This window comes from Rhinolophus sinicus, chromosome 11 (assembly GCF_057876585.1).
Source record: "Rhinolophus sinicus isolate RSI-liver-muscle chromosome 11, RSI-T2T, whole genome shotgun sequence".
In the NCBI taxonomy this organism is placed as follows: Eukaryota; Metazoa; Chordata; class Mammalia; order Chiroptera; family Rhinolophidae; genus Rhinolophus; species Rhinolophus sinicus.
Genome location: NC_142511.1, coordinates 22,297,048 through 22,309,794, shown reverse-complemented (window position 1 = coordinate 22,309,794; position 12,747 = coordinate 22,297,048). Strand labels below are relative to the sequence as shown.

The following is a 12,747-nucleotide window of genomic DNA, read 5'->3' as shown; positions in this document are numbered from 1 at the left end:
GTGGCAGCAACAAAGAACCTGAGAGCCACCACCGCTTGGGATTAACCTGTTGGAGACCCCTTAACATATATTATCAGAATCAAGTAGCATTAGCTAATGTCGCAACCAGTCATTTGTGAGGTACCACTGTCCTGGGAGTTTGGGGTAGAGATAAAGCAAGTAAGAGGTCTAATTCCTTCCTGCTTGGAGGTTCCTACTTAGTTAGATGCTTAGAAGTCCTCACATGTTTATATACTCCTTCCTGTCTCATCCTCTTTCTCATCTCACTTTCCTCCACAATTCTCAGGAATGCTTGACTCTGTGTCTCCTAGAAAGCTTGTTCCACCTAACAACAGTTGCTAGTAGGATGTGGTTTTCAGGCCTGCTCTTTGGAGACCAATTGAAAAATCAAAGGCTACAACCCATTTTCCCTCTACACGATTGCCATCGCTTTGCTATAGAAGGGGCACATTTCATTTTATTAAAACCTTTGAGTAATCTGCCCATAATTGGGTCTGATCGGAGTGGTTATCTGATTTGCTGGATTAAATAATGGGCCTTAATTGAGTCTGTGTTATTTGTAAAGCCAATGCTGCTCTTGACTTTGTTGCCCACCTCCTGCCTCCTTCTGTTTCCCAATTAACCTTCATTCCTCTTTCTTTGCAGAGTAAAGAAGTCGGCCAGCAGCTCCAAGATGATTTGATGAAGGTCCTGAATGAACTCTACTCGGTAAATCAGATGGGTTGCCTGGCTCTTTAACAAGCAGTGGGAAGCAGCATTTGGCAGCTTGTCGCTATAGTCACGTCAGCAACAGAACTGAGCTGAGGTTGAGGACAGTGCATGGTCCCCATTGGGGGTGTCTCCACCCATCTCTTCTTTCACACTCTTATTTTCAAACCTGAATGAGCCAAAAAACCCACTTTCTCACAAAAAGATCCCTTCTCAGCTGGGCCAGCTAAGTCTAGCTTCATTTGGGGCATAATTGCTAGAGACCATCCAAGGACTAGGTTGCCAGCACAACTGACCCCCATTAGCAAACCAGGGACCCCGAAGCTAATGGCAAGGAACAAAGCCTGCCATGTCCCGTTAATATGTGCGTGTTGGAAAGGATTTATGGTTCCAGGTTTTGCATCAGTTCTTGGATTGATCTACCTGTTTGAGACTAAAGCAGGCGTCTTAGAGGGAAGCACAGAGTCCTAAGTGCCCGTGATATGAGGGACCGGTCCAGTCAGAGAGAGCTTTGTATCAATCCCATGATCCCCTGTATCAATCCCCTTTTATAAAGGCCAAAGCTCAGCGAAGAGGCAGGCTTCGGGCTTGGAGAAAAAGACACAATCTAATTGGAAATGACTGGTGCTTCAAGCACGTGATGCCTATGGCCGAGGAGTGTTTCTTCCTGCACTGGGAGGGAGTGGTGGTGATGCTTCCCCAGCCACGTTTCCTTAAGTATAATTAAAACACACATGCACACCAAAGAAATTCCTGACGCCATACAGGGAATATTTAATTGTGTAGCTAAAGCCTTCCAGGGCCCCTTCTCCCGCTGGGCCAGGCCTTTGTGTCCTTCTGCAGGGTTGCCCCATCCTGTTTCAGAGGTGAAATTGATTTCCTGTGTTGAAATCAGATGTCACTTGCTTATTCACTGCATTGTTTTTTCTTTTTTCTTGTTTTTTAATTCATGAGAAGACAGGCAGTGGTAACATGCATCCCAGGCATTTGAGATCAGAGAATTCCATGTTCTTGATCCAAAACTCTAGGTGTGGCCATTTTGTCATGGCAACTGTTAAGCAAGTAAATAGGGTAGAGGACTCATCAGACTTGTCTCCAGTGACGCGCAATTTGTTTGGAATTTCTACTCTATGAGTCTCCTGCTCTGAAGCCACGTAGATAGAGAGTACCCTTTGGTTTCGCTCCCAAGTTTTCATTTCTTTCAAATGAAGTTAAGGCTTTCTAAAAATAGAAGCATGTTGGTGTGGACCATTTTCAGACTGGATGAGTTTCCTGAAGCCCCTTGTTACTGTTTTGCTTCTGTTCTTTATTGTTAGAGCATCTTCTAGGTACTAAGAAGAGCTATTATCACTCCTCTCTCCTGCAAAGAATTCACTAAGATAGACAATGATACACGTAGTCATTACATGAATCCTTTTATTTTCCTGCAAGCGTCTTGGCTCTGTTGTTTGCTGTTTCTGGGGAGGAGTAGGTTGGATAACCAGAAAACCCCAAACTAACTCAAACCCAGCGCCCCAATTTTGCGGTGGGACCCAAAGCAGCAGAGGAAGAACAGTGTCTGGGGATCTGTTAGTGTTACTTAGAGTCCTCGATCTCCTAATAATGCTCAGATTTAAAACAATAATAATAATAATAAGTGAAAGGGTATAATTTGTGTTAAGTGGCACTTGCTGCTCTGGTCTGAAGAGGGCTGAGCTCGCTGGTACCTCACACAGCCGTCTTCAGACAATCCACCCATGGCCAGGGCTTTACTGTATGTTAGGCCACAGACAGCGCAGATCACAAAATCTTCCCCCTGGTGTGCAAACTGAGAATTGGCTGAGCGTGGTATTCCCTGCCTTTAGGTGAATTGCCACACACGCATGCTCTGTCCAAGGGCAAAATAAAATGTGATATTTTCCTGTTAGGCAATGGGGAAGAAAAAGAAGAGAGGACACTGGAAAGTTCCAGAGAAGACAATGATTCTCTGGTACAGTGATTCTCAAGCAGGGTGACTTTTTCCCCAAAGGGACATTAGACAATGTCTGCAGACATGTTTGGTTGTCACAATTGTGGTGGGAGTGCTGGAGAGCAGAATGCGACTAAAATCTTGAATTGCACATGGCAGCTCCCCCCCACCCCCAACAAAGAATTATCTGGCCTAAAATGTCAATTGTACCAAGATTGCAAAACTCTGATGTAGTAACTAGGTCTCCTGGATTCGGCACCCCAGACTCTACTGGGTCCACCACTAGCTGTGTGATCTTGGAGGTTGTGTCTAACCTCCGTGACCCAGGTCTCCACACTCTCCGTGTACTGGTATCTCCATATCCTGGGGGGTACGGGCACTGGAGGAATCATACTTCCTGAAATATCAGACTACAATTAAGGGCAAATGAGTTTGCAGATTCTATAAGCCATTAGCAAGTTCAGAGAACAGAATTGTGGGTTGTTTCTTCTGGAGGGTGAGAAAAGCATAGGACTGCTCTGAATAAAGCACCACGGCATTAGGGTGACCAACTACCGTGGTTTGCCTAGGACTGAAGGGCTACCTGGGACGTGAGAATGTCAGTGTTGACCCAGGAAAACCCTGGGTAAACCAGACCCATTGGTCACCCTACATGGGACAGTGGTTTCACCAAGTGGGAACTTCGGAGCATTGTATGCTGGCTTTGGGAAACTACTTACTTGCTCCATAATCTCTCCCCCTCTCCCTCCCTGTACCAAGGGAGGGCTTCTTATAAGGACCTTTCCCCTCACTTGCTCTTCAGGAAGGCGTACAGGTGTCTCATTTCAGTGATGCTATAGGCAACAAAAGTGATTTTGGGGCCTGGGATAAGGGAAATCAAGGTTATAAGGAGCCACCATATTCGTGCTCCTCTTACCTTGCATGTGCCCCTAATGGCCATGAATACTTTTTGGGAGATGGATTACCCAAGGGTTGATCATGTAAGTGCTTTTGAACCTTGATGATCCAATGGGCAGTGCCCAGGTGTTCCCAAGTGCAGATGCCTTTGGGTAAGAGGCCCAGACTCCCACCACAAGTGGCCAGCTGCCCCTCTGTGCCTTCCTCTTTGCTGTCTGAAGGGACTTGGATTTCCCTGACTTGGCTTCTGTGCCAGGGGCCGCTTCCCACAGCTGCTACTCAGAGAACAATCCCAGCGTGCATTCTCCTCCATGTGTTTTTTTGCCCCATAACGAGCAGTAGGCCATGGCTTAAGTGGTTTTTATTTTACAACTGATGATCCAGGAATGTCTTTGAAGTTGTATCACACTACTTCCCAAGGAACTGTGGAATTCGCTGCCTCAGTTGTACTCAGAGGCTGTATCTGGAAAATCCAGGCAAGCCCCCTATACACACACACACACACACACACACACACACACACACACACACACACACACACCAGGAAGGATTGTATGTGGTGGCATTGAAGCCCCATGGATTGGCTAAGTAAGAAGAGTCAAGGAAGCCCTAGAATTGAGAGAGAAAGAAGCGGTGTCGGAGCACGGGGGCCGTTGGTGCCCCTGAGGTTTCATGCTTCTGTACTCCCCCTGAGTATAGTCCCCTGGATTTGGTGTAGCAGCTGTCTGCTGGCAGAGCCACTTCAGACTGGTATTTAGCACCTGCTGTCTTGCAACAGTGTCAGTTAATAGTCCCCCAGCTCTGCTTACCTGTGTCTCCAGCACTAGGTCCTAGGGATACAAAGACAAGTAAGAGATGTCCCTGAACGCAAGGCATTTAGTTTTTAATAGCAGATACAGAAAAATAAAGCAGCAAGTAAAATACATGTCTGCACAGAGGACGGCCATGATGCCAGGCTCCCTGGAGAGATTCTTGCGTTGAATCTTAATTGCCAAGAGCTTGTTTACTGTTCTCTAAGTGTTCCTTTTTCTGTTGTATCCTGTTCTTGTCTCATGATGCATGCCTTCTCATTTCTCGTTGATCTCTCTAGAGATATTATTGATGGATTGTTTTTGAAATTTTCTTTCTGTATACTTTGTTTCCTCTAAATTGCTTGTTTGGTCCTTGGTCTTTCATGTTAGATATTTTCCTTAAAAGCCTGATAATCTTAGGGCCTGCTTATATTTTAAAGTGAGGCACTGAAAAGCTGACTGGAAGTTCTGTGTCAACCGTGGCCTTTACTGTAGGGTGATCTGACTGGACTATGTTCTTGGGAAGCCTTGATAACGGTTTTTCTAGGTCTTGTATCTTGCATAGTCAGATTCCTCAGACAAGGCACTTCTGATCTCCCTCCTGTGTCTGGGGGCCGAGTTGTGAAGAGGCCTGGGCCATCTCAACATGCATTATATTATTTTCAGTTGCTCCTCCGGGTTTAAGTTCAGTATCACCATCCTCAGCTCAGCCGGTGTCCCCAGTCCACAGACCCTCCCTCAGAGTATAAACCGCTGATCTTCCACTGCGGAGCGGGAGGGATGGGATCTGGGAGTCTGATGTTTTCTCAGGTTTTCAATGATTTCAGTCTCAGGTTTTCAGTGATTTCTCTGGTTTTCAGCCCCACCTTCATCCCACTGCCACCAATTCCTCTTAGGGGTTCTGTGACATAAGTCTTGTTGCTTCCTGGCTCTCCCTACTTCTGATTTAGCGTTCAGTAAGTCGGTTACTACTTGCCTCTGGCTTTTCATCTTCCACTTTTATTCTTTCTGTTTTCCTCAATTTATACCTAAAAATAATAATAATGAAAACTCTTTTTCATTGTTTTAGTGTGGCTTAGGGAAGGAGCAGAGCTAAAGACATGAATTCAATAGTTAGTTTTTCCAAGTAAAGTTAATTGTCTTCGTAATTCTCTTCTAAATTTAGATTTCTGAGTTTTTCCCCTAGTTTGTATTTGCCTCACTATGTATATTTCTCCAAGTCCTATTTCTCCAATTGTTTTGACATCACTTATGCAAGCTTCAGCCTTTGGTTACCTCAGTTTTCCCTTGAGTTGGAGGACATAGGTTTCACTTCTGTGTTTCCACAGAGAGATTCAGTGTCATTAAGTCATTTGGGCAACAACATTGATTATAAAACTACCACTGTCTACATGACATGTTTCCCAACTGTGGAGAAGAGAAGAAAACACAAAAGAAGTGGTGCTTACCTTAGGAATTTATAGTTTCTTAGATAAGGTAGTGTTTTACTCTTTTGAAGAGAGTTCTTTAAGTTCTTTAGGGGACAGGAGCAACATAAGTTGTTGATTCGTATTATGTCATGTGTTTTCTGGTTGGCACTATTTTTTTCTAGCTCTTTTTTGTCTCTTGTGCTTATCATAGTGTTTCCTATCTATTGAGTATGCATCTTCATGAAATAGAAAATCACTTTCTTAAAAAATCATTCACTTTTATGACTGTTCACGCGAGCTTTTGAGTCTCGTGGTCACGTTCAGGTGAAAGGAGAGGAAAAGGAGCCCCCTGCCTGCCCTCCTTCAGCCAGGCAGCCCGGTGCCTCTTTCTGGCACCCTAGGCAACCTGGAAACCTGGAGACCATTGGAATTACCTAGAAAGGTTTCAGTGCTGTCTATGATAAATATCAATTCTCCTGGATAGAGAATATACAGAGTAGCTCTCCTACTTGTGGGAAATGGTGTCAGGCTCAGAATAAGGTGAAGCTGATTTTACACATCCTGTATCCAAAATGAGACATTATTTAAACTCCAGTGTACTTGGATTTTGTCAGTGTCCCAGTATTGTTTACTCCTTCCTCCACCTCCAGCTGATCTGAAGGAATTATACTCACAGAGGCCCTCTAACTCTGGACTTGTCCACCCTGGCACCATGGACATTGTGGGCCAGATAATGCTTTGCTGTGGGAACTACCCTGGCGTAAGGTGTTTAGCAGCATCCCTCGCCTCTGTCTACAACATGCCAGTAGCAAGCTCCAAGTGTGACAATTAAAAATGTCTCCAGACATTACCAAATGTCCCCTGGGGGCCAAATTAACCCCCAGTTGACAGCACTGATCTAACTTTAGTTCATAAATGAAACCAGTTTCTCTTTTCAAGCTTCTCTTGTCTAAACTTAACCTTTCTTCACAACAAATCCAGTTCTGGTCCCACGTAGAGGAGAAACACCAGTGCTTAGTGGCTAAGAATGTGGGGTTTGTGGTCAGACAGACTTGGGTTTGAATCCCGATTGTGCCATTTGCCAGCTGTGTGACCTTGGGTGTGAGTTAATCTCTTTGAGTCTCAGTTTCCTCATCTGTAAAAGTGGAAATGGTAACACATCTTTCGTTGAGTTATTGTGAGGATTAAACGAGGTTATGTACGTAAAGCCCCCGACACACAGCATGTGCTGAGTGGTAGGGATTATTATTTATGTTAATACCCTTGCTCTCTTCTGTTGTTCAGCCTCCACCTCCGCCCCCCACACACACACCCCAGCTCCTACACTCTCTAATTCTCCATCTCAGAGAAATCTCATGGCATCAGAGTGTCAGCACTCTTGAACTTCAGCTTGCTTGGTTTGTTGTCAAGCATTTTTAACTCGCACATAGAAGTTAGAGGCTCCCTGTGTGGAAACGGAAAACTCTAGCGGGGAAGAGCAGGCACCTTGTGCCTGGAAGTAGTATGTTTGGGAGGGTTGGAAACAAACCCAAGTTCCAGGCTTCCCTGCCTCTTAAGAAAAGGGATTGGACTCCCACAGAGTTACTTTGATAAAAAATTGGAAACTTGCATCCCTCTCTTTTTATACTACTTCCTTCCTGCAGCAACGCCAGCTTCACTTCCTGGGGGTTTTATTCCTTCTCAGGTTCTTCCTCGAATTAGTGTGCAGGTTTGTAGTCTTCACAGGGTTGTCTTCTAGACCACAGGGTTGCTGCAAGGATGAAATGAGAAAATGTGTACGTAGCACTTGGTACAAAGCTGGGAATATAGTAAGTGCTCGGGAAATGAGAGCTGCCATTATTCCTGCTGCTGCTTTTCTAGTTGCTGTGAGAGAGCAGCGTTGATCTGGAGTAAGCAGACCAGGCACAGCCCCAGGACGGTAGGCCACTAGAAAGAGCTTTTGGAGGCTTTTCCTCTTCCCCGTTCTATATCGGAAAGGTCCACAGAGTGTACGTTACCCTGCAGGCTGTGCTGCCCTCTTCAGGGTTCCTAACCAGGCGTTTCCCTGGGGTCTGAGTGGTGGTGGTGCTCGCTGTCTGCTTGGTATTGGAAGATGACTAAGCGATAGAAATTACTTGGCCAATATAAAAGAGTAATGATTACAAATGTTAATAAATAAAAGTAAATCATACATGATAGAAGACATGAAGTCATTTTAATAATAAGACATGTTGGCTCCGTTCAAATCCTGCTTTCCTGTGCTTTGGAGTGGTCTTTAATATGTAATAGGGTATATGATGCTAGAGACCCTCCAAACACTTCCACATTTTCCCCTTCAGGGTATGAGGCTATTGCTTCATGGGAAGGAGGCCCAGCTGAGTGTTAGTCTGCAAAGCAGCGAAATGAGCCATCGGCTTGACCTCTGGGCTGGGGTGGGGGCTGTCTTGCAGGTCATGAAGACATACCACATGTACAACGCGGACAGCATCAGCGCTCAGAGCAAGCTGAAGGAGGCGGAGAAGCAGGAGGAGAAGCAAATCGGCAAATCGGTGAAGCAGGAGGACCGGCAGACCCCTCGCTCCCCAGACTCCTCGTCCAACGTCCGCATTGAGGAGAAGCACGTCCGGAGGAGCTCAGTGAAGAAGATTGAGAAGATGAAGGAGAAGGTACGTGCCTCGGCATTGGTAACGGCTGGAGAGGAACATTCTGGAAGTCGGGACTGATAGGAATTTCCCAGTAGGTGCTGTGAAGAGCAGGAAGCTCTGGCTTCCTCTAGTCCCTAATGGCAAAAAGTGAGTCCTTGCTATCTGTCCTGGAAGGAATCCGAGGTATTGGAAGAAGTTGGGCCTGTGGGCTCCCAGCTTTTCACCTGTAGCAGATAAATAAGGAACAGCAGTGATCTTTCCTAAGCCTGGGAGGGGACTATCGACCCAGGGTTTGGCTTCATGTGTCAGGTACTCAGGGGCAGAGGTAGTGACACTCCCATCAGGGTGGCCGTGCAAGGATGAAGAATGGTATTTGCAGATAGAACCAAAATGGGCCACGTATCTAAAGTAGGGAGCCTCATTAACCTGTCCTGGATTGATCTACATTATGCCCTTGAGTCTCATTAACCAGAATTAGAACCCAATTTAAGGCAGACACGCATAGGGAGTAGCAGCACAATTATGGTTCTCGAATGTACTGTACTTTCATGTTTTAGAGCACAATCTCCCCTTTTAAAAAAAGTAAAATTGAACTTTTGTTCCCTTTCCAGCGCCAAGCCAAGTACACAGAGAATAAGCTGAAGGCCATTAAAGCCCGGAATGAGTACTTACTGGCTTTGGAGGCAACCAATGCGTCTGTCTTCAAGTACTACATCCACGACCTGTCTGACCTTATTGATGTAAGTGCTTGAAGCGGGGGTTCTGGGTGCCTCCTGCCTGGTTGCAGAGGTCTGGCCCGGCGTCCCCAGTTCTGTTGCTCAGGCATCTCAGAGCACTGTGAGAACAGTTATGAAGGAAGTAGCCATGACTCCTCAGGGGCTTGCCATGTACCAGGTGCCAGGAGAAGCACTTTACACTTTATCTCCTTCAGTCCTCACTAGAATCCTGAAAGGGAACCATTAAAATTCAGAGAGTTCAGATGACTTACCCAGAGTCAGCGAATAAGTGACAGAGGCACAATTTGTACCTCCCATGCTTGTAGCCAACCCATGCTTGTGCCACTGTGTGATTACCAACCCATGCTCGTAGCCACTGTGCACTTCTGTCTCCCAGGAAATACTCCCTTAGATCAGCTACATGCACGTGGAGGTGAATGGCAGAGCTCACGAATTAGAATGGCTTACCTTTCGTTTCTATAACACTTCATGTGTCCCAGTATTGTCTCATTGTCATATCACCCTTTGGGATCAGTATGACGATTTTCAATTTGTAGATGAGGAATCCAGGGGTCAAGAGGGTTACCTGCCCAAAGTTACACTGCAAATTAGGGTGCTGGTCAGGAAGGTATCCAGATGCCGCCGACACGTGGCCTGTACTTTTTACATGGCACGAAGATGATGAGAGAAACAGGACAGTAGGCACATGTGTTTTGCATGGGGCAGGAACAAGGGATAAGTTTTTTTCACTTTGGCCTTATGGGTCAGCTTTGGCCTTGTTTCTCCTGCTGCTTCCCCTCAACCTTTATACGTAGTTAGTCCTGCAATCCCTCCCACCTGCAGACTCCATCTGGCACAGCTCCTGAGCCAGTCCTGAGTGAAGCTGCATGGGTGCACCTTTTCTCACCTCTCCCTCCTGTCATCAGAGCGAGGGGCCTGGAGCCACCTGACTTAGCACCAGCATCCCAGTTTCCAGGGTTTCAGGCAGAGCCTGGCTAGTCTCCTGTCTGAGGCCTGACGTTTGCCTCTGGCTGCCAGCAGGCAGCAGCTGGGTTTTGCAAGCCTCTGGCCAGACCTCACATACTTGCCTGCTTGCCTTGGTTTCTCCACAAACAAACTTGCCATCCTTCACAGAATCACGCGGGGTTCTGGTCTAAGGTCCACTGTTACATAACTAGCTGCGTAATCTGGGGCTTGTCAGTGAGCTGTTTTGGAACTCTTATTTTGTCTCTCCCTTTGCCCTCCCCCCTCTGGCAAACTGAAGAATTGGACTAGATCATTGGTACTTAAATGTGGCCTCACATCAGAGTTGCTTGGGGAACTTTTCTAAAATACAGAGCCCTGTCTCCCTTCCGCCAGGGATTTTTGGTTCAGTAGGTTTCAGCCTCTTAATGCCCTGGCTGTCATTGTCTCACTGGGTAAGTGGAGCCCTGAGCCCTGTTCAGGTGCCTCTTTGTTCTCCCTGCTTGTTGATGCCAATCTGAACACTGTCCTTCAATGAAGGTCAGAGCCCTAAACAGGATCCTTTCTCCTCCTCAGGGGAAGGGCTCCTCACTGGGAGAAAGGCCTGTTGTCAGCATGAGGAAGAGAATCACTTCTTTCTTATGCTCAGTGTCTGCTATTTATCTCACATTTGGTTAAAAAAAACAAAAATCAGACTGTAGTCCACCACAATCTGCTACTGGTTTGTCCTTTTCTCTTTCTGTCGTCCCCAGGGCAATTGTGTTAGTCACAACCTTTGCAATCCATAGATGAGATGTGAGTAGGTGTTTTAATTAAATCAGTCTAAGAAGCAAGCTATGTTGCACCTTATTCTCAAAAAAAAAAAAAAAAGTATGTCCAGAGCCTGTCTTCACAGGATGCCAGGTGAAGTGTCATGAAAAAGAAGCCTGCCAGCCTCAGCCAAAGCCTGGGTCTAGGTTACTGTGAGCAGGTCGAGGCCACACGGGTAGTAAAATTGCTCTTGTTTTATTTTATTTGTTGTTTGTTTTTCTGAGATGAAGTCAGATTAATTACCCCTTTAAAAAAGGCTGATAACATTATTCTGCTTCATAACTGTTCAGTAAATAGTTATTTGGGACATTCAGTATGTGCTCAGCATCACTGGTACAAAAGGAATAAAACAGTTTCTGCCCTAGAGGTATTCCTAGACATTCAAACAGATCATCTCTGTGTCACTGGCTAGCTGCAGCGATAGAGGAAAGCCCAGGGGGCCTGGGACCGTGTCCTGATCCATTAGGGAGTCATGAACCCACTTCAATGGGGTTGACTTGGTTTTTTTAATAAATAAACTAGAATAGAATCGACCAGACTAGAATAGAATAGGAAAGAAAATACCAGGGTACATCACACTAGTAAGGTTAAGTTTTATTTGGTGAAACTTATATTAGCACCCATGGGCTTCTGTACACATATGTGCATGCGTGCGTGTGTGAGACAATGTAAGATGTATTTCTTACTGTGAGTTGGAGGTCAAGAAAAGTTTGAGAGTCACCGCCCTACTAACAGAGGAAGGTCTCTGAGTCTCTTCTGTAAGCTCGATGAGGTCAGGAACCAAGGCTTCTCCTTACCTTCATGCACACATGCATAATGCATACACACAGTGCTCACTAAAGAGCCGAGTACATCGTGTGTTCATTGAAGGAAGAAAACAATGGAAGGAGGAGGAAGAAGATTTCCTAATCCAAGATTTTTTTCCTTTTTGTGCCTGTTGATACTGTTATGAGATCGAATTTACGTATAACAACTGAAGTGTGACAGTTTCAAGAGTTGTGATAAATTCATACAGCCTTATAACCTCTATCTCTAGCAAGATATTTCCATCACCTCAAAAAGTTCGCCTTTTCTCTTCCCAGCCAGTTCCCCTCTGCAAGGCAATCGCGGTTCTGAGTTCGTTCACCAGAAATTAGTTTTGCCTGCTGTAGACGTTCACATGTGTTTTCTGTATCTGGCTTCTTTTGCCCAGCATGATGTTTTTGAGCTCCATCTACGTTACTGCGTGTATCAGTAGTTTTTTTCCTTTTTCTTGCTGCTCTATGCAATAAAAATGGCCCAAAGGATGCTTTGGCAATAAACCAGCAGCGTAGGAGTGAGTGGTAAGCCTGGGTACCTTGGCACTCTGATCTTGACCGGATCCAGAAGTTGCTTTAAGACATGGGATGAATCTTGTGCCAGTCTATGCCATCTGTGTGATGCCCCCTGCTTAGCAGGTTGAAGCTCAGTGTGTGCTGAAGGCACTGAGGACGAGAAGAGAAGTGATTTTTGTTGATGCCGTGTACGAGGACTAGCCTTTGCCTTCTTTTAATAATATAGTGTAAGATTTAAACTCGGACTGTAGGCATCCACGTGAGGCCTCTGACACACACCAGGAAAACCTGAGTTCAGGCCAGAAAGACATTCTGAGCTGACTCGCTGGCTTCTAAGAACTGGAGGCTCGTTGGCATGTGCTGCCCCTCCCCCGTTCTCCTGTGGCTCTCAGCCCAGGAGCAGAGGATGAGTGAAGGGCAGGGCACTGTGCTCATGCACAGCTGGGGCGTTGTGTAGGCTCCGTCCATGGTGGAGACTCTGACACCATGTGTGCCCAAGTCACACACGAGAGGACTTAACTTTCTCAATAGGAAATTTTATAAAAGGGCAGTCACTTTTCTCATCTGT

The 12,747-nt window shown here is 45.8% G+C and overlaps 1 protein-coding gene across 3 annotated transcripts in view; it reads left to right on the top strand.

Annotated features, from left to right (window-relative positions):
* SRGAP2 (SLIT-ROBO Rho GTPase activating protein 2) overlaps nucleotides 1–12,747 on the top strand; it is a 233,196-nt gene that overhangs the window by 158,702 nt on the left and 61,747 nt on the right. For all 3 annotated transcript variants that reach the window (XM_019752457.3, XM_019752456.3, XM_019752460.3), the window contains exons 5-7: nucleotides 646–708; nucleotides 8,183–8,398; nucleotides 8,989–9,117. In XM_019752457.3, the coding sequence (XP_019608016.3) occupies nucleotides 646–708; nucleotides 8,183–8,398; nucleotides 8,989–9,117 (408 nt within the window). The remainder of the gene's footprint in view (nucleotides 1–645; nucleotides 709–8,182; nucleotides 8,399–8,988; nucleotides 9,118–12,747) is intronic.